Genomic DNA, 21,786 nt, shown 5'->3' on the forward strand with positions numbered 1-21,786 from the left:
TAGTATTTATTTATTGTAAGTCTTGGTTTGAACATATTTCAAGTATTTCTGATTCTGAAGCACTTCCTGTGTTGTGGTGCTTTGAGAGGTTTGTAGGTTCTGCAGCTGCTGTCATCTAGTGGCCATGTTGTTGTTGGAACAATTGCAAACCCACAATAAAATAAATCAGCTTAATAAACATTAAGACCTCATTATTTTCTAATCATCACAACAAACCACATAAACAGACTCAACTATAATTCATAACAGTTTTATTGGTGGATATTTACACTTGAGGTTATTACATTGCTATCATACATTTTATACTGTAACTTGGAAGGAAGTCTAAAATACTTTGCATATGACAGGTTGTTGCAGCAGCATTTTATCCTATTGTGACTTTTCCGTTTAATGATTGTGTTGGACGCAAGCTGCCACAGAATGTTTTTAACCTTTGGTTCAGAAAAACCCTTCTTTGAAGCTTTGCTTTGCATAGACAGGATAGCCACCAAGTCAGGAATACAGAGGCAGGAGAATAAAAAAGAGTCACTGGGAGGAGGAGGTTTACATTCACAGGTAGAAAAGGGCTTCGACTGATTAGTGCATCAAGCTCAAAGGGGGACGGCCTGAAGTCTGACTCACTTCAGACAATCAGATCTATGCAGCGGGTGAGAAACAGGATTAATATGACATGAAAAGTGAAGTAAAGAAGGATGTAGGATGATGGAATACAACACTTCACTGTTGCAGTAAGAAAACTTCATTTCAGGCCAAATAAAACTCAAACCCTCAAACCTTCTGCACGTGTGTGTTTTATAAGAAGTAAATCTGCTTCTCTTGTAACGCAGCCAGTGATTAACTGTAGGCTGGAAGAGCTAAATATAGCTCTATGAACTATATGGTTACACATTTCTTGCTTTCAAAACAAGCAAAACATTTTAATAAAAACATATAAGTTGTTAAACCATCATAAGAACATCAGAGTCCAAAACAGGATTCTCATCTGAGGACAGGAGAGTTTTCCTGTTGCAGTGGTTCAATGCTCACTGTACGTTCATGTGGGCTAGAAACCGATCATTTTACAATCAGCTCTCGTAGTTTTAATGATGTTAAATGTTACTTTTGTTGTTACTCTCACAAAACGTTTTCATGATTAACGTTCACATTTTAAATAATTTATCTGTCGGTTACACCTCTTCCTTTTCCTTTGCTTCCTTTACTTCTATTCGCAAACTTGTCAGACTCGCATATAAAATAGAATCAAATCTCAGAGCTTCGTTTATCAAATTGGTCCCTTGATGCAGAAAATGGAATGGAATGAATTATTTCTCATGATAATAATACTGAAGCAGCAGGTTTATCTCAGAAAAGGGAACTTTGAGTTATCCTATGTGAAGGTTTGACGTGTTTTTTGCTTTTCTTTCAGAGATGTGAACAGAAATAAGAATATGACTACAGCACTAAATCTGTTTTCTCTGACGTACCCTGTCTACAAGCAGCAGAACGTATTTCCTGCTAAAGTTTGGTTTTCTTTTGTTTCCATCTCGGCCCGTTTCTCACGATCTTTGTATATATTTGGACGATAATGGCTGATAACGTTTAGAATATTAAAAGCCAGGTACCTCTGTCACCTTGAAATAAAACCTGTTGAACTGTCCTCGGCCAGAGAAGCCGTCCTGTCAAATGGTACGAAGAGACGAGTAAGCTGAAGGAAAGTGGAATGAGATGGAGGTGACACGCGCTCTCGTCGGATTCAACGTCGGGAAGTCGTGCTATCGGGAGATTTACGCGGATGACATAAAAACAAAGTCATGTTGTATAAACTCTAAGAGTAAAACTTTCAGCTCGTGCATGTTGAAAAGCTTCAAATTCTCTTATTGTAAGAAATAAAAGGAAAAGAAAATCAGAGCGTCTCTGACTACGTGTGGAAAGGCACAGTCGGCGATCCTGATTACAACAGTAGTTTGAGATAATGTGCTAAAAGGTGAGTCTGTCAGACAGCAGGCACACTATCAAGCCAACACACACACACACACACAGACAGACACACACACAGACACACAATCTCTGCTCCTTTAACTGCATTCTGACTCTAAAACGTCGCGCACACGTCACCACAGAGACACATTAAAAAGAGCCCAAAGTACATTAGAAGGCTGTCGAGGAATGATAGGCATAGAGTAGAAAACAGGGAGCGTTCACCAATCTGTGCTTGTCTGTGTTTTCGTTGTGTGAAAAAAACGTCCTTAATATTCTGAGCAACACTTTGCTGGAAGTTTCACTGGTGACGGCGTCTCTAACGTCACAGCATCTTTGCTCGTGTGCTTCTTTTACAAAATAATGTTGATGGAATTTATCAAGTTAAAACTCTGAGTCCTATGAGACTTTTAATACTGCAGCTTTGTGTATTGTAACTGACTTGCAGCAAAGTGCCGCCTACTGTTCTCGCAGGAGGTCAAGGAGAAGCTGGAGGAGAAGGCACATTTTTTGAGACAATCAACAACGCAACTCCTGGGTTGAACCTTCCCTGCAGCGCCACCTCAGGCCAAACTGCAGCCGTGAATGGAGAAACTGGAAAATATAAGACGTTAACACCCCCCCTCCCTTCTTTATCAGCATCTCCTGGGCATCTCAGGGCCCCCCCCCCCTCGCTCTGCCTGGGCCCGTCCTCTCAGCCACGCTGCCGTCGCCGGTCGCTTCACGTCAGCAGGCCCATGCGAGTGAGCTTGGCCGACAGGAAGGAGTGGAGGACGAACACCACGGGCTTTGGACCAGAGTGGAGGTCAAACACCTGGAGGGTGGAAGGGAGGAGGAAAGGGTGAGGCAGGAAGAGAGCAAGGGCAGAAGGGACAAGCACCAACACAAAGATTTAAAAAAAGGATTGATTGTTAGTTAAGATCATCTTTATTCGCACTGTGAGGATTTTGCTGCTATTTGCGTCTCAGTTTATTTAATTAATGACATCACCTCTGGATCAAACAGCCACATTATCAATAATCAAAGCTGTAAAGACTCAGTTTCACACTAAACTTTGTTTCTGGTGGGAGCCTGAAAAGGTGAGAAGTCATGTGACAGTTTATAGAAAACCTTTTTCACAGGTGTAACTCACCATTTCTCCCTCTGGACCCCCGAAGTCAAGGTAAAGGTTGCGTATTCCATCGTCAGCAGACATTTTAAGCTTCTCGTAGGGGTATCTGTACAGCACGGCGCCGCCCGACGGGTCGACCGGCTCTCTCGTCACGGTGAAGCCCTTCTCGTAGTGCAGCGTCAGCCGAACGTCCTGCCGGTTCAACGTGCAGCCTGGAACAAGAGGGGGAGAGAAACAGGTGTGTGTATAGGGGTGGGGGGGGGTGCATGAGGCATGAAGCCATGCGCTCCAGCTCCTCCTGGGGACCAGTTTCCAGGCCTGATATGTGGTCCCACCAGTGAGTTCTGGGTTTTGTAAACTTCCTTTATTAACTAAATCCCACCCAGTGACAGTGGATGTCTGTTAATAATAATATTGAGAACCCTAATAATAACTTCCTCAGACAAAGTGACTCTAGAGGATCTGAATGAACCAAATACTCCACGACACGCGTCTGTTTTATATGAAAACCCCGGCTGGTGCAGCTTTATCTGTGAGGTCATTTGATCCGAAAGCATTCGTGCCTCGCTGTAACCTGAAAGGCCCGAATGTTCCTGCACAACTGTGTGTTTGTGTGGCTGCAGGACGGGAGGAGGAGAAAAAGGCAGAGTTCCAGTGCCGCTCCAGCAGCCAACGATTGTTCTGAGTGGAAACATTCTCCTCGGATTTTCCTACAGAGCTGCTGGTGAAACAGTTTCTGTCGGGAGCTTCCTGTCCCACTCACAGTTTTCTGATCTGTTCGCTTACAAGTCTGTCTGTAAATCGATCTTCAAAAATAAATACTAGGTTTACAGGATTTACTTTGTAAACAATTGTTTTCTCTAGAAAAAAGACAAATCCTCTGGTTGATGTTCTGACCAATAGATGGACTTTGTGTCTAGAAAGATCAAGATAAAGATCATTGGCACAAGATGGCAGCCCCTGTATCCAGGATGTTCTGGCTTCACTTTAGGATCGTGGCAGGAAGTGGAGATGCGTCGTCCATCTGTATTCAGTCTGTGGTGCTGACACAAATCACACTGACACTTTATGAAACAAAAACTAAACCAAATTCCCTGTTTCCCATAAATAACCTGGATGACGGCGGCTCACTATCGTCCAATTCCTCCTGCCACAGTTTCATAATGATCCAAATGTCTGTTTTACACTTCGTTCAATGACATTAAAGATCTCTAACTCATAGTTTGCACTGTTGCTTGATTGTAGAGCTGTGACCGGTCAAAGTCCAGACAACCCAACACCTGCCCTCCGTGTCGTCGGGGCGATGACAGCCCACTCACCGATAGAGACCTCTTTGATGAGCTCGGCGGCGGCGTGCGCTCCCTGCACGAGCGCTCGCGTCCACGAAGAAAGATCCCAGTGGGTCTCCACTCGAAAGATGTGCGACTCGATGCCCCGGCCCGTGCCCGTCCGAGTGGCGAACACCAGGTCTGCCCCCTGGGCGGGAGATTCCCGTGCACTGCCAGAGTGGACCAGTCTGGGGGGGGGGAGAGAGAGAGAGAGAGAGACATGAAAATACAGGAGCTCTGATGTCCGATGGGTGAAGTGACGGTTTCACATCGAGGTAACTCAACATTATTGTTGTCAGTTCTCTATCAGGATTTTACTTTGCTGCCTTCGTCTTCATCCCTGATAGACGACATGTTGATGTTCCTCAAACTGTTTGTGGATCAGTCCAAAGATGTAATTCGACCTGGCGGCCGCTCTTATCCACTTCGACTACGACCACATCAAATAAATGATTATGTGTTTCATATGTTTAAATTGAAGTGGATGCTGTTTATAGGTAGATCCCTGCACTCCAACATGGTTAATGTAAAAGGAAATGACGAAGAATTGGCTCAGGTCCTTTTTGGATAAATAGGAGGAACTGAGTGTTTTTCATGAGGTTTTTTCGGTTCCCTGCTGAAGTCCCCCAAGTTTCATTTGTCACATTTGCGTAGATAAAACCTCTTCCCACAATAACTTTGGTTCCACTTTCTTTTTAAACTTAGAAACTGTTAAACTCCACATATGTGGGTGAGAAGTAAATAACGTCCCAATCACGAAGCATTTCAACATAAATAGAAACTGAAACACTGCAGTTATGCGAAGGAGTGTGAGGTCTCTTATCTTCACCTGGTGGCTAACAGTGGGTGTGTGAGCAGAGGCATGGACCAAGACTCTCTGTTCCACGGCACCGACTCAAACAGCAGGATGTCCTTCTCCGTCAGAGCCATGACCAGCGGTCGGTACTGCTGCCGTCCGCCCTCCAGCTGCACCTGAAGAAGAAAGTCAGGAGGAGACGTCACACATCCCGTTCCCCGACCACTCCGCATCCAAGAGCCGTTTAGAAATGGTGCATGTCAAAGTCTATTTACCATGTTTATAACAACCACAGTTGACCAAGAAAGAAGAAATACACATGAGAAACAGAGAGTAAATAGAAAATACAAAAGCAATGAAATGTAAATACAGAGCGCACAGGCTCTGGGCCACACCTCGGATGCTTCTCATTTTATATCTGTTATTTTGTCTGATGCACAGTGAAAGATCGATGTGAAGGATTCCTTCAACACACAGTTTCATCAGTGAGAAGATATGTTTCAACGTTAAGTAAAAAAAAAACACCCTAAGTTTCAGATCTGAAGACACGACAGCATCGTGGTAAGAACTGGGCGAGTGTGTGTGTGTGTGTGTGTGTGTGTGTGTGTGTGTGTGTGTGTGTGTGTGTGTGTGTGTGTGTGCAGGTGGGCTCCACAGGAAACAGTGTAATGCAACGGAAACTTCCACTGTGTGTGACTACAAAACCACTGATGTTAATTCCTCCTGAGAGAAACACGTGTTTCAGTGACACATTCGACCCTTTAAACACAAGCTGATAAATAAACATTACAGTGTAATTATCTTGGAAGAATATAATGAATTAGCTGATATTAATGAATCTGCCCCCAGTGACCTGTAACACATTTCACTGCACTAGTTCAGTCCCGGTTGTAAACGTGTGTGTCTGTAATGTTGTGTTCTCTCGTCCTGTGTTGATACTTCAGAATTATTCCTCGTCATTAGTGAGTCGTCCTCAAACACTTCTACAATATACTATCACTTTTTATGGTTTGTGTGCAGGGACACGTCAGAGACACGGCAGGGACATGTCAGAGACACGGCAGAGACACGGCAGAGACACGGCAGAGACTTGCCAGGAAGTGTCCTGAAAAGGTTCCAGCAAACAGCCGGCTGTAAAACAAGGATTAGTCACACAGATTAAACAAATGAGACGCGTGTTCATTCATGAGCTGAGTTGGTTTTACGTTTGGAGTCTCGTTTGTGCTCAGTTAGCTCAGGCTTAGCATTTAGCATTTAGCATGATTCTTCTCATTCTACGACTCAGCAAGAGAATAAACATGTTTCACAAACTGGTCAGGACCAATGACTAAATATAAGATGGTAGAAATGACAGCTCCGCACAAGGGAAGGCAAAACGTCTCATTCAGGGCTGAGGAGGTAAAGCGAGTTGTCCACTGATCAGCGGGTCAGTGGTTCAATCCCCGACTTCTCCAGTGTCCGGGGGCATGATACTGAACCCTGGAGTGTGAGAGTACGTGTGACAGAGAAACACTTTGTCACATGCTGCTGAAGTTACCTGCTCAGCCAACCAGCCGATGTGTTTGAGGTGGGGGTGTGTGGAGGTCGAGGACGAGGCCCCCAGGTAGGCGTTGATGTGAGCCAGGGTCTGTGGCAGCAGGGCGGCGATGTTGGTGTGGATGGCGGTGAACCAGGAGCTGGCGGAGGGGCCGTCTTTGCAGCGCAGCACCACCGTGTGCTGGCCGTCGGGGGAGTGGAGCTCCAGGAGTCTGAAGAGAAACACACTTTGTTTAAGTTCTTTCCAGTTCCACGTGTTGCTGACTGTTTTTCATATTGCTCATTTATTTAATAACCTCAAAGAGAATGTTTTAATGCTCATTATCTCCCAGAGCAAACATTCCAATCAAAGGAACAGAGGTAGGACCACACGCACACACACACACACACACACACACACACACAACCACAACCACACACACACACACACACACACACACACACACAACCACACCCTAGCTCCCACATACTCAGCTATTTCTCTCAACACAAACACGGAGGAGTCTCGTATCAGACCTGTTCTCCAGATCTGGCATCGTGAGGTTCCTGCTGATGAAGCACATCCTCAGGCTGATGACCTTTCTGTCTTTGGACGAGGAGGAGCCGCTGTGTTTGGGCGACCCCGAGTCCTCGCTGCCGCTGTAGCTGGGCGACTGCGGCCGGACGCCGTCCCACGGCAGGTCGGCCACCAAGGACGGCTTCTTGAAGAGCGGAGAGACCTCGCGGATGTACTTCACTAGAGAGGAGGAGAGAAGAGGATAGATGTCACAGTGGTCCACTGATCAGGAGGTCGGGGGTTTGATCACCAACCATTGAAGGGTGAGACACTGGACCCCAGATCGCCCCCTGATGGTGTGTGTGTGTGTGTGTGTGTGTGTGTGTGTGTGTGTGTGTGGGCTCAGAGATTATCCAGCATCATAATTATAATTATAATTTCACACAAAGTGCTGCAGAGCAAGAAAACCAATGGTTACAATACAAAGCTACACAACAGAAAACACACGTGTAGAATAATAATGGCAATAATATGAATAATATTTCCTGAGGCATTTCACTCCGGAGTCTTTGAGCCCTAATTGCAAACGCTCTGTGTCCCTATTATACACATACACGTCATATGAAGCAGTTACAGCGTTTTAACTTATGACCTAGAATCTCAGGGGCAAATGTTTAATACCTACAAAGTTTTGTACAATTACAGACGTTCTGATCTTTAGGTGCGCTTGATTCACTTCCAGTTCCAGTGACTCTGAGAAACGAATCATTCCCTAAAAGTCAAGATAATTCTGAATGAATAGACTCTTCATTGTCCATCAGTCCTCCTCCTCTTCACTAAAACACAGATCCTCAGATGATCCTTCAGGTCATAATTACTCGTAACGTGTGTTTGGCTGCAGCAGCCACAGGCCGACCCACAGCAGGAGACGGCTGTTCCATATCTGAGAGCAAACAGTGTGTGGACAGTTTGACCAGCTGTGGGACTCCAGCCAATAACACCCTGTCACTCAGGATGTACGGTGAGATCGGCCGTGAACTGAGCCATGAGGAAACACTCTGGATGTTTCCTGGAAGAAGTCCGAATCTCATCTGCGTTTAAATACGCTCGTGGGCCCGGGCAGGGTTAGACTTTTTAAACCCGGTTGGGAAAGAGGTCGAGTGTTTGTCTGAGCTGAAGTTTTAAACACACCTAATTACAGATACAGTAAACTTTCCAAAAATAAAAGGACGGAAGAACTCAGAATCTGAAGAGTTGCTGCTCATCTTCCAGGAGGTCCCATAAGGACACGTGTGACATCATCTACAAAAACAGAGTGGACTTGGCTGTGCAGCTGTGTTTGGCAGATGTTTGTTAAAGAATGACTCCTGCTCCACTGTGGTGGATCCACTTTCCAAATTTGGTCCTGAGGCCTCGTACACGGCCAGGCCTCACAGACACTCACAGACACACACAGACACACACACACACACACACACACAACACACACACACACACACACACACACTTTTATCATCCCTTGTACATGACATGTCCATTTCTCTTTGTGTGTGTGTGTGTGTGTGTGTGTGTGTGTGTGTGTGTGTGTGTGTTGGATCATTGGGTTGGTTCGCTCTTTATGAAACTTGAGACAAGACTCAAGAAGTGAGGAGATATTAGGTTTGTGAAATGTGTGTGTGTGTGTGTGTGTGTGTGTGTGTGTGTGTGTGTGTGTGCGTGAAAACAATATGATGCAAGTCTAAAGTAATGTGCTCGGGCACGACTCTCAAATGATCTCAGAGAGAGAGAGAGATGCAGATTTAATGACTGAGCCGTATATGCACAGTTTACAGAGCTACACCGTGCACGTCTGCACCGTGCACGCCGGCCTGTGTGTACATTACGTTGTGTATGAGTCAGAGGGAAGCGCGGTGCTGGTGGTAATGCTGAGGCAACAAGTCAAGAAATTGATCCCCACCTCCCTGGGCCTCCTCCTCACAACCACAGAGCCCACACCAACAAGGTCTGGGATCATTTCTGCAAACTTAAGTGAGAGTGAGAGCATTGGTGAATCCTTGTGTTGCTGTGTGTGTGTGTGTGTGTGTGTGTGTGTGTGTGTGTGTGTGTGTGTGTGTGTGTGTGTGTGTGTGTGTGTGTGTGTGTGTGTGTGTGTGTGTGTGTGTGTGTGTGGACGTCAACACTGCAAAACTAATAATCAGCAGAGATGTTCAGCTGAGATATTTTCCGTCCACAGACTTGGAGAAAGGGCAGAGGGGGCTGAGCAGGCTGCTGGTGTGGACTCCAGTTTGATGTGAGGTTAAAGTGAAGAACTGAGGCTGCAGCTGCTTTTTACTCCCTAATATTAGTGTCTCCCCCAAAAATCCATGTCGGTCAAGCTCCTCCCTTTCTCCAGTGGTGGATCTAGGACTCTCCTGAATCAGGGGCCCACAACTTACACAGAGGGGCCAGTTATATGTCCAACATCCGTGCACACTTTCTGATCCAGTAAGATGCACATAGGTCAGTCCTTGTTTAGGGTTAGCTCTATAGCTCCAAGTCACACATCATTGAATATATTAAAAAAAATTGTTCAAGCACGTTGTTTACTTTAAAAATGATTAGAAAATTAAAATTCAGGTCACAGGCACGTAGACATCAGGCGTTACTGCGTTTAGGAACCGATGAGGCAGAACCACAACTCGTCCTCGTCATTTCTAACTTAGAACCAGGTTTCTGTTCCCGACGCTCGGTTCTTCCTGACGGGAAACCAACACGACACATTTAACGTGACGTTCGTCATGTTCGTTGGAAAAAGAAGATTATATTATATATTAGAAGATGACAACGTTAAATGACCTGCAGTTATTTTATAAAGTTAAACTGTGTAAAAAGCACGAGCCTGTTCTATTATCACCCAGAGGAGACGTGCACTGCGTCCTCTTGCTCATGAATGGTCTTTGGGCTGAGGACAGGTCACCTGACTGCTCTCCTTGAGTCTGATTGGATGAGGACACGTAGACAAGCCGGCTGCCTGATGAAAACCTGCTCCGGTGCATTCACAGCACTTATTTTAACGATAAATAAAATGCTGTCATACTTGTAACTCCACACTTCAGTCAGTAAACAAAGACAAGTGAGGAGCAGATATTTAGTTTGTCGTCTCTCAGTCAAACCAAAGGGACAATCCTTTGGAAAACTTCTGCTATGTTATTTATTTTAAATCATTTTCTCTATTTCTCTGACTCTGTAATTCTTATTTATGGAGTTTTTCATGCCATGGCGTTCAGATTTTTGCAGTCAGATATCTTCACAGCTTTGGTTGTGAAAACCCTGTGAGGCATGAGGCTCATGAATGCTGTGTTGTGTAAGTTGTTGGCACCGAGGACCAGTGTACATCTGCTTCTGTTCATCTTCATCTGTTCGGCCTGAATTAAAAGGGCTGGGATCTGGTTCAGGCTTTGATGTTTCCACAGAAATCAAAGCCATTGTCATGGGATGTGGATTCTTTTCCCAGCTCAGAACACAACGGACAGATCGATCCTTTGTTACGTCGTCATTTCTTCTGTCGGCAAGTTGACCGAGATAAAAAACTCAATGTGTGTGACTTATTATTGTTTCAAATGAAGCACTTGAAATCTGAAGATTCGTAACGATAAGGTTGGAAGTTGTTTAAATTTACTGACACTGGAGCCGCTTCTATCCGAGTTTGATACTGAATGACAACGCTAACATGCTAATGTTTAGATATCATTCACCATCTTATTCTAATTACATATCAGGCTCATCAATGTGATTCAAGTCATCCTGTGGTGTGGAGCTATCAGCTCTGATTCGACATGCAGGGCTCCAGACTCCCTTCTCCCATTGGGTAACTTAAAGACTGTTCAGGTTCTAGTAACTTGTGATGAGTGTTTACAGTTAAAGTGTAAAGTGAGCTCAGGTCAGCAGGAGGACGACACTCAGACAGAAACTCTGACACAGCACAAACCAGCCGCTGCTTCTGCTCTGATCCTGGAGCAGCGGCGCTAATCGTTCACTATTTTCGGTCCTCGGTGGGAAACTGAATTCACACCTTTTGTCAGTTGGAGATTCACCAGCTCGTTCACCTCCTCTTTCTCGGTTTCACTTTCTGTCTCTGCCGGTGTGAGTGAGCGCAGAGGAGATGACATGAGGAAGCGACTCAGTCAAGTACACACCAGATAAAGGGTGCACCGGGAACAGGGAACGGTTTCAGTCGCACGGAGCTCGAGCTCTTTATGTCTGAATCACTAGATTCTCCACTTTCCACGGGTTAGAGGCTCACGTCCTGTTGCTGAACCAACTACAGAGACAGTGAATTACTCTTGCACATGAAATCCACTTTCAATCTGCAAAAACTAATCAATGAAAAATTGCGAATTGACCCTAAACATATGGATTTTACTTCCTCTTCGTACAGTGACAGTGACACGAGGACTTTTCCTCTTTTCCTAAGTCACATTTTTACCAGTTTCTTCTGCCAAAACCAAAACGTCTTCCTCTCCACAGTCTGTCTCTGATCAAATGACTTTCCTCTTTGCGTCAGTACAGACAGATTTAGTGCTTCCTATGTTGCAGTGCATGTCTGTGTGTCTCAGGTTTGGTGCAGTTACATGAACCCATTAGCTCGGTCAAGCCCGTCACTCAGCTACACCTCTTCTTTGTACAATTAGGCCTGTCCACAGCGGACGAGCAGCTCTGAGCTCTCAGGAGTATGAGAGCTCACACTATTTCACATTCATGTGTGCAGATCAGATTCCCCCGAGACGCCGAGCGACGTCCCAGTAGACCGGTTCATCTGCTTCCCCTCATACCTCGCTGAGTAGAGGATGGACGGAGGGAAAAGAGGACAATGTTCATAGGAAGAGGAGGAGGAGGAGGAGGAGGAGGAGGAGCGCAGAATGCAGAAGAGTCTGACTTGACATATTTGGTTGTGGCCGTAGTTTCGCCACAAAGCCTCGTAAAACTACACACACACACACATCATGTAGTGAGGCCGAAATAACAAAATAATAGCTTACAGAGGAGAAAGCCAGACCCCGGCCTCTGGATTTTTCCCCTAAAACTGCCCAGAAATTCCCCTGTGGTTTGGCCCACTCCTCTCTCTCATGCCTCTCTTATTCTCCTGCCTCTCTCGACCCCCCTTCCCTTCCATCCCTCCTTCTCCATCTCTTTCTCTGCTGTCCTTCATTACCCCCCCTCACTCCCTCCGTCTCTTTCCTCTGTTCCCACACCTCCTGACGTTCTACCTCCCCACCTCGGTTCTTTCCTTCTTAATCTTGTTTCGCTCGCTTTTTCTGCGCCTTCCCTCAAAAATCTGTTTCTGCCAGAAACATAATGAGAACAATGTGTCACAATACAGCTCCAATGGGCCGTGTGTGTGTGTGTGTGTGTGTGTGTGTGTGTGTGTGTGTGTGTGTGTGTGTGTGTGTGTGTGTGTGTGGACATTTCTCTGGCAGGTCAATTTGTCATATAATCCTTCCATTATTTTATAAATCACTCTTTATTATTTATGAGCCGATGTTTAAATTCAAATCATGTTTGGAAAGTTTATGGTTAAAGCTGAAATGATCCACAGGAAAAGAATGAATATAAAGTCACTTTTTAGGTAAAGATGTCAAATATTCTCTGGTTACAGCTTCAGAAATGTAAATTTCTGCTGGTTTTCTTATGCTACATCCTCACTACTACGTTTCATTTACTACGAGTCTGATGTCGACACTAACTAACTGACTGAGTACATTCAGTCTCCACGTAGCTTCCTCTGATTTGTCTGGGTCTGTTATTATATTGAGAGAATTTCCCCACTTGAATAAATAGAAACTAGACTCTATAGAGCGCATACCTCAGACATTTCATATTTAAATTCACTGGATCCAGATTTTGATTTGGTTCTGCACCACATCAGTGAGCAAACGGCTTCATGAAGGATAATCCCAACGACAGTGAGCGTCACCTCTGCTGCTGTTTGACGCGTCGGGCGACTCTTTGAGTTCTGTCCGAACCTTCCTCCGACAACATGCTGACACAACGGGACGACGGTTGTTTGGGTAACAACACGACGCTGCTTTAATATCTCTGGTTTCAGTCGGCCTTTGCCGGTTTGTTGCATGTCAGTGAGCTGGGCTGCTTCATAGTTATGATGGATTTACATCAACGTGATAAGGTCACTTGATTTGTCAGGTTCTAATACACAAGCTAAGCCACATTTGGTTATTTTTACAATAAAAGGTTTTTCAATTTATTTTGCATTTAAAAAAATCACTTTATCAGTGAATCACATCCAATCTGGTGGTAAAGATGTTTCTTTACTGCCACGTTCCACTCGGTGTGTTTCAGGAACATCACCCTGCTCTTTGACAAGCTGCTGCTCGTACTGTAACAGCCTGGAACATTTTAATAGAAACTATTCAGATATCCAACAATTCACAGCCACATGAGGCTTTAAAAACTTCCATTTAAACTAAACACAAAATCAAACTCAGATTCTGCATCAACAAATCCTTCCTACATCTGATTCTGTCAAGAGTCGAGGCAACAACACTGATCTCAAACTATTTTCAGACATGAATATCTAGACGACCTGACGCACCCTTTTCAAATATAAACGCCTACATGCAGTATAATCCCATACTATAATCCCATACTTGGGGGCAGCTGTGGCTCAAGAGATAGAGTGGGTCGTCCACTAATCAAATGGCCGGTGGTTCAATCCCCGGCTCCTCAAGTCTGCATGTCAGAGTGTCCACAGACAAGACACTGAACCCCGTATTGTGTGAATGGATGATGATAAGATGTCGGCGGAGCTGCACTGAAGCATCGACATGTTCCTGCAATGTTCTGGAGGTTCCGTTTGTGAGAACACTAATATTTTCTGGAACTTTTCCTGCAGCCCCCCAGTAAAATATCCATGTGAGAGTTCAACGGGATCATTAACAGTGAGCGAGTGGACGTGTTGACGAGGTTTCTAACACGTGACGGACGTGAAACTGGAAGAACACAAAGATCTCAGGATGAAGAAGAGGAGCCGTACACGTAGAAGACGAAGACGTCAACTTGGAAACACGAGGAGGTTCCAGAGCTTCTGGTGATGAGGGCCGACGCCGGTTAAAATGCTTTGAGATGCTTTGAGATGACGAAAAATAATTCAACTTACTTTGGTGGACAAAGCACCTTTCACACACATACTACAAGTTTCCTCACGATTCCTCAGTCACAGCTGCCTCCTCCTCTGTTATCCTCTAACCTGGATCAGAGAACAAACCTCTGGGAAGTCAGTTTTACTTTGTTTCACATTTCAATATGCGCCAACCTTTTTCCCAAAGAGGCCACAGACTGATGGTGGTTCAGGCTCAGAGGAAGAAGTCGGGTGTTCACTGTTGTGGTGGAGACTTAACAATCTGAGTCTAATGAGTCAGTTACACAAATACAAAGACAAACATCCTACGTGACAGGATGGTGTGACTAAGGTACGTGTTTCTTTTCCTATATTTATTCAAGAGCGTGCACTCTCCCCCGATGGAGATTGAATTTGCTCTGCTGTTGCTCAGACTGTGCGCTTACACTCGGATATTTGGTTGCATGCAGATTTCCTGTGCTCCAGCTTCATCTCTTCTCCTCACGCTGCTTCTGTGCACATGTGAAACATCTGCTCTCAGATTTCTCCTCTGCTCCTCTGTCTGTCAAGATTCCACAACCAATACAATACCAGGGGTAGTGTTGACAAATGAAATTGTCCCCCCCCCTCATTGTGGTTGCATTAACTTCTTCTTGAGTCCCGTGTGGGAGTGCATGGACCTGGTGAAAGTGGGAGCGCAGGAAATCCATGGAACTAACAAAATATCGGAGCGCAAGCGCAACGTTTGAGCACAAGCAGAGCAACTCTCACAGGGTCCTGAAAGAAAACTTTGCAAAATCTGAATGTGAAATCAATAAGTGCTGCTCTCAAACTGAAAGACCATTTAAAAAACTGCATTATTTCACATTACAGTATCAGTATTAGATATTTTTTACTTCCAATATTGGTATCACCAAACACACCACATACATATGTCAAATTTTCTGTGATATTCCAGAAGTTCACTTATAATTATCCTGACCACTGGAAGCCACAGACACTGCAGCTACATATCCAAAGTAGTTCATACTGAGACAGAGCTGACAAACTGGTCCACTGCAGCACGACGGATCTCACCCCCGCAAGAGACACCAACAAACCCAGTCAGTGGACGGTCGGCTGGTTTTGTCCCAAGAACAAAAGAGAGGACGTGTTGTTCATCAGAATGTGCTCGTTTCATCAATAGTCTGGTATGTGGCGTTTTTATTCCTCTAATTACTCAAACAAAGAGCTCGTCGTCCTCTGAGCAGCAGACTGACCCGGGGAGACGCCGCTGCAAAAGACTGCATCAGATGGAAATATGGGACATTATACCTGTCTGTCAGCTGGAGGGGGGGGAGGGGACTTTAACCGGAAGGTTGCCGTGTCTGGGTTATTTTTGTCCCATTTAATGGGGCAGTTAAAGTGGAGCTCATTCATTCATCGCTAACGACTCCGAGAGTGAAACCAGGCTCATAAATTAACAAACTGACAAGATCCGTCAAGATGACAAGAACAACAACACACTTCTCAGATCTCTGAGGGAAGCTCTGTTCTCTGTGAGTTCATCACCATGAGCCACGACTGTCACCGGATCAAATCACCAATAGGAATATTGATCTGTGCAGGATCTGGTTTCTCTTCACACAAATATCAGCCTCAACCATCAATCAACTTTTTTTAACTTGTTTACTCTGAATATCTTCAAACTAATTTAATAACCTGGTGCAAACGGTGCTTGACAAGATTATCTCATCTCAGATAAAAACAAATAAGATTGGATCATCCTGAAATAAGATTATATGACTGTAGATTTGACATTTGTGGTTTTAATAGTCATTGAGATAACAACAAATGATTGAGTCTAGTGGGTTGAAGGAAGATTCAATGAAGCTGGGTTTTTAGAGCCATGTGCAGAACGTCATGGTTTGTTCAAGAGCTCGATTTGAAAACAAGTCCTGACTCCGTTATTACAACCGTCACATTCTTAGATGTGTTTCTCTTTTCCTCCCTCACGCAGCTCCAGCAAGAAAAACCACCGGGAGCTGGCTGTGTTGACCTTTGGCCTAAATACGCACATGCAAGCGGAGGTCAGGAATGTGGGGCACCCAAGCTAATTGTGAGAATATCTGGGGGTTTGTGTATCGTGTACATGGCACAGCGCTCTGGAAACTCAAGCCTCACTCTGACTGATCGCCACTTCTTTCTCGGGCGGCGGGAGTCAAGCAGAGACCGAGCGGGAACTGGGAGGAAGAGCCGGTCCACAAACAACACAGCTCGCAGTCCGTCAAACTGACAAACAGTGACAAGCAGCTGATACATTCCTCCGAACACTAATGACTGGACTGCGGAGGAGGAGGAGGAGGAGGCAGCACATCCTCCTGTCCGAGCCGGAGGGATGAAGGAGAACTTTTTTATTTGGACGTTTGCGGCCAAATTCAACCAGCGGATTGGAAAAGAATCTGATTTCCCTCTTTAACGACTGCTCCTCCTCTGTGTTAGAATCTGTGCAGCTTGTGCATGTTTGGTCTCGTCAGAGATCACCATCAACTCCCTGAAAAAACAAAAGCTGAAGATATTAGATCAGGTCGTATTAGACAGCATTTTCACACAGAGCCCAATCAGCTTGAAGAGTCACTCACATTCTACCCTGGTGTATTTTAACAGGCCTCATTTTGACTGGAGCTGAAATGTGTCACACATCGATTAGCTCCTAAAATCGTGCTCGTCAGTATTCACCCTGTGATCATTCCAAACCATTAAACGCTGCATTTAGCTGTTCCCGGCCTGAAGTTTCCAAACCCTGAGGGCTCTGCGGCCTCGCTCCCTCCCATTCACTCTTTTTCCACTTTTCTAAAGATTGAAAAGTTCTCCTTCGGCGCGGTTTAGCACCGGAACTCATCTCCATGGAGCTCTGCTCAGTCCCATAATGAGGCAGCATCTCCTGACCAACACGTTTCTGTGGTGACAGCCTCCCTGTCTGCAGTATGAAAACTTTGTAAGAAGTACCAACCGAAGTTTTGTCAGCTTTTTGTTCGACACGTGGAAAGTACATGTACTTCCAAAGAATCCTATCACAAGGTTTTTGACACAGGATCATTATCCACAATCTGAATTGCAATTTTTTTATTTACTCTTGAGAATCTCCGGCCTTCTGTCTGTCGGTCTGTCTGTCTGTCTGTCTGTCTGTCGGTCTGTCTGTGTCCTTCTCTAACTTTCAAATGATCTGACGACGATTTTGACCCGAGGTCACCGACCACTGCTAAAGTCTGACTGAGGACCTAGAAGAAGACACGTTCAAGTAGAAAGATAAAGAGTATTTATATTAGTTATTTGAGATGATATGGTAGATACATGAGTTATAATTTGTCCAATCAGCACAGCCCTCTAGTTAGCGAGCGCTGCGTGGATCCACCACTTGTTGACCACTTGGGGGCGGAGGAACATGTTGTAAATACAATACAATATTTAACTAAGAACAAAACAGAGACAGCCAGAGGCGTTTTCCCACAACATGTGACAAAGAATCATGAATATTAAGAACGATAACGGCGACTTACATCCAAACAACTCCACTAACCCTCTGCTGAGACACGGACGCAGTTTATCCGGTCAAGTAAAGGTTTGAGTATCGACACGTATTGTATATACATTTCTGTCCTACTCCACAGCTGTATGTTCAGCTCATGCCGCAGACACAGAACAGATGTGTCGTTAGCTCTGCTTTGGTCTCCACCAGCTTCTGGTAGAAACCCAGTTCCTGTTTATTCGCTCTCGTCACATACACGTGCACTTCATCTCGGCAAGTGCCTACTTCAACTGAACTTCCTTCATTACTGTTCAGGATGTTCCACTGCTGTTTACAGTCGAGCTTTGATGCACTTCTGCTTTAATCGTTCTCGCTGAAGGATCCCGGTTGTACTTCACTGTATTCTGTGCAAACACGTGGATCATTCACACGTCTTCCTCTTCCTCTTCCTCGCAGTCGTTCAGACACATCTCATCTCTTCACGTTTACAGTGACCTCTTCTCCTCAGCATCCCACAGTGATTCAAAACACACAGCGAGTCTGACCACAACTCTGCTGCTTTCCTGTTTGCAACAATCACAGACTTTCAGATATGTATGGCCTCTTCTTCCTCCTGTTTCTGTATCTGGAGTGAAGTCACTGTGTGTGTGGAGGATCGAGAAAGTTCACCCAACTTTAGTGATGTTCAGGGTTTTTATCCTCGAACTTTTTATTTGTTTCATTGCTTTATGTTATTGTTTTTATCATTATGTTGCTGTTAACCAGACGTTTTGTGTTCACTACCTTGTTTAAAGTGTAATTACACTGCATGTATCTGCTGTTCTCGTGTCTGTTATTATCCTTCTCCTGTATTTAATGAACCATAACTTCTGGTGTCACAGCAACATGTGACTCGTGAGTTTGGTGAAAGTATGAAAGCTGATGTTGGATCATTCGTGTTTTCTCTCTCACCACAAACATCCATGTGCAGAGGGCCACAGCTCAGAGATGTGCACCCGGACCTCAGCAGCCTAATCTCGGCCCTTAAATCCCCGCTGTCGCGTTGGCTAACTCACCCTCCAGCGTCACCTCTTTCCCCGCCTTCTTCAGCGCCTGCACCGCCAGGTCGTGCGTCGCCTCCCGGAGGTCGTTCCCGTTCACCGACAAGATCGCGTCCCCCACCCGGAGAGCCCGGCTCTGGTCGGCGGCCAGCCCCGGGAAGATCTTGGAGATGAGGATAGGCATCCGGTTCTCTCGCCCCCCCTTGATACTGATCCCCAGCCCGCCAGACTCCTGTTTGACAACCCGGACCTTCCGCACAGCCTCCGAGGAACCGTCCAGGCTCACGGGGAAGTCTCCCTGCCTCGACCCGAAGCTGGAGCCGGGGCTGCCGTAGCTGGAGCCGGGACTTCCAAAGTCAGAGTTTGTGCCGTTGTTCGGGTACTTTCCGGGGCTGTAGTTTCCGTCGTGTTGACCCCGGCTGACACCCCCTCGCCCGGGGCTGGAGCTGCGGCCCCGACCCCCGGGGTTCTGGCTCTGGAGTTGGTCCGGACCGCGGCCGGAGTTCCCCGGACTCGTCCCCGGGTCGTTTCCGTTGGAGATGCCATTCCGCAGGCCCGCGGAGGAGTTGTCCCAGTGGGTCCCCCCCGGTCCGGACGCCTCCGCCTCGGCCGTCAGAGTCAGCGTCTCCCGGGTGAGCTCGGCGGACACTCGGATCCAGCGGTCCCGGAGCAGGAGGTCCAGTTGACCGTTTTTGTCCGCTCGGGTCCAGACCGCCATTCCCCTCCCGCGGTTAGTCTGCTGCTCGGAGGCGGGTTCACTCTGAAATCCTCCGCTGCTCGGGCCCTGGTTCAGGGAGAGACGCGGAGCCACTGGCCCGCTTCGACACACCCACTCACACGGGCCCGGGGGAGAGGGAGGAGGAGGGAGGAGGAGGAGGAGGGAGGGAGGGAGGAGGGAGGGGAGGAGGGAGGGGAGGAGAAGGAGGAGGAGAGAGGGAGGAGGAGGGAGGGAGAGAAGGAGGCCCCCTACAGGAAGAAGAGAGGGAGGGAGGAGGAGAGAGAGAGAGGGAGGAGAAGAGAGGGAGGAGGAGAGAGGGAGAGAAGGAGGCCCCTACAGGAAGAGAGGGAGGGAGGGAGGGAGGAGGAAGAGAGGGAGGAGGAGAGAGGAGGGAGGGAGGGAGGGAGAGAAGGAGGGGCCTACAGGAAAGAGAGAGAGGAGGGAGGGAGGGAGGAGGAGGAGGGAGAGAGGGAGGAGGAGAGAGGGAGAGAAGGAGGCCCCTACAGGAAGAATAGAGGGAGGGCTGGAGAGAGGAGGGAGGGAGGGAGGGAGGGAGGAGAAGAGAGAGAGAGAGAGAGAGAGAGAGAGAGAGAGAGACAGGAGGAGAAGAGAGAGGAGAGAGAGAGAGAGAGAGAGAGAGAGAGAGGCAGGAGGAGAAGAGGGAGAGAGAGAGAGAGAGAGAGAGAGAGAGAGGCAGGAGAAGAGAGAGAGAGAGAGAGAGAGAGAGAGAAGAGAGAGAGAGAGAGAGAGTTTTTTGTTCACTTCTTCTGTAAAAAGAACAAGAACTAAATAAGACATCTGATCAGCCCTTTCAAAATAAAGCCACAGACTATCACAGTGGAAACAGACAGAAATTAAATTAATTTGAATTAATCATAACAGGAAAACCATAAGTAGACAAGTTCAAGTAAAAGCCTGACTAAAATGTGTTTTATAAAATGAGGTTAAAGAAACAGCATTTAAAAGTTTTAGTCACTGCAAACTTCAAACTGGACTTTAAGGTCTGATGATAGAATTATAAACTTTATCTATAGAGCACTTTTAAAAATAAAGGTACAAAGTGTTTTAACAGACTAAATGATCAAAGCAACTCAGAGTTTCAATGTTTAGATGTCAAAGGGTCATTAATCAAGAGAGAGAGCAATCACCAGTTTGACACGCCTTTATTTTGAAAGCAAAAGAATCCAACTTCCGCTTATGCTCTATTAAGTTAGAGGTGATTTGTGAAAAGTGAACTCAGCTCTGTTTGTATCTGCTGCTGAAATATTAGAAAAGTATTTTCTTATTATTCATAAACCGATTCATTCATTGTGTCACCGATCATCTGACCTGTGACCTGCAGGCTGAAACATGCAGGAGATAAAGGTTCCACGTGGGATCATCAGGATAAATCTACAATTCAACAAGCTCCAGATGATCTTTAAAACATTTCCAACAAAAACTGAACATTACAGGATGATTTGTTTTGATGACACAGTCGTGTTCAGATAAAAAGATGAATATCTCAAGTTAGGGACAGAAAACTATTTCCACAAACTATTTCTTGAATCCCATAGCAGCCCTGTTGAAGCTGGAAGCCTCCACCCGCCTGCGTCAGTGAAGTTCAGCAGCCGAGAGCTCAGAACCCAGTGATTCAGGACGTCCTGGAACGTTTGTGATTGTTGTCATGGAGCTCAGAGTTTTTCTCGCTCTGACAGAAAGTGAAACATTTCTACATTCATCAATCTTCCCGACGTAGAAACCAATAACTTCATTTGTAATCTGGAGCGTTTCCTGTCCAGCAGCCACCTGAACACGGTTTCCTTCCTTTGTCTTGTTCAGGGGTTTTCTACAAAACAAGAGAAACGCTTTTAATTCACCTCGTGGAGAAAAATAAAATAAAAAAACATTTATTCATTGAAAGATGAAACCTTCCATTTATTCACGAGGAGCCAGAAGTGATGAGTTAAACTCACAGACGCAGCCGTGCTCGTGTCTGTTGTTGGGTTTTATTGCAGTTGAGGTTTTTTCTAGTGTTTACAACAAAGAAAACAGAGCAGATCACAAGCGTCTGAGCGAGAGAGAGAGAGAGAGAGCGAGAGAGAGAGAGTGAGAGGAGAGAGAGAGGAGACAGAAAGAGAGCGACAGCAAGAGAGAGAGAGCAAGAGCAAGAGAGAGAGCAAGAGAGAGAGTGAGAGACATAG

General features: G+C 45.8%; 1 protein-coding gene across 1 annotated transcript; it reads right to left on the reverse strand.

Annotated features, from left to right (window-relative positions):
• Window positions 1-234: 234 nt before the first annotated feature.
• sntb2 (syntrophin, beta 2) lies at window positions 235-19,735 on the reverse strand. Its single transcript, XM_035156045.2, has 7 exons — window positions 18,901-19,735; window positions 7,244-7,463; window positions 6,729-6,939; window positions 5,225-5,367; window positions 4,387-4,583; window positions 3,089-3,279; window positions 235-2,770 (listed from the first exon to the last, which is right to left on the reverse strand). Exons 1-7 carry the CDS (start codon window positions 19,601-19,603, stop codon window positions 2,678-2,680), a joined length of 1,758 nt encoding a protein of 585 aa, XP_035011936.1. The 5' UTR covers window positions 19,604-19,735; the 3' UTR covers window positions 235-2,677.
• Window positions 19,736-21,786: the final 2,051 nt, after the last annotated feature.

Source organism: Hippoglossus stenolepis, chromosome 5 (genome assembly GCF_022539355.2).
Source record: "Hippoglossus stenolepis isolate QCI-W04-F060 chromosome 5, HSTE1.2, whole genome shotgun sequence".
Classification (NCBI taxonomy): domain Eukaryota; kingdom Metazoa; phylum Chordata; class Actinopteri; order Pleuronectiformes; family Pleuronectidae; genus Hippoglossus; species Hippoglossus stenolepis.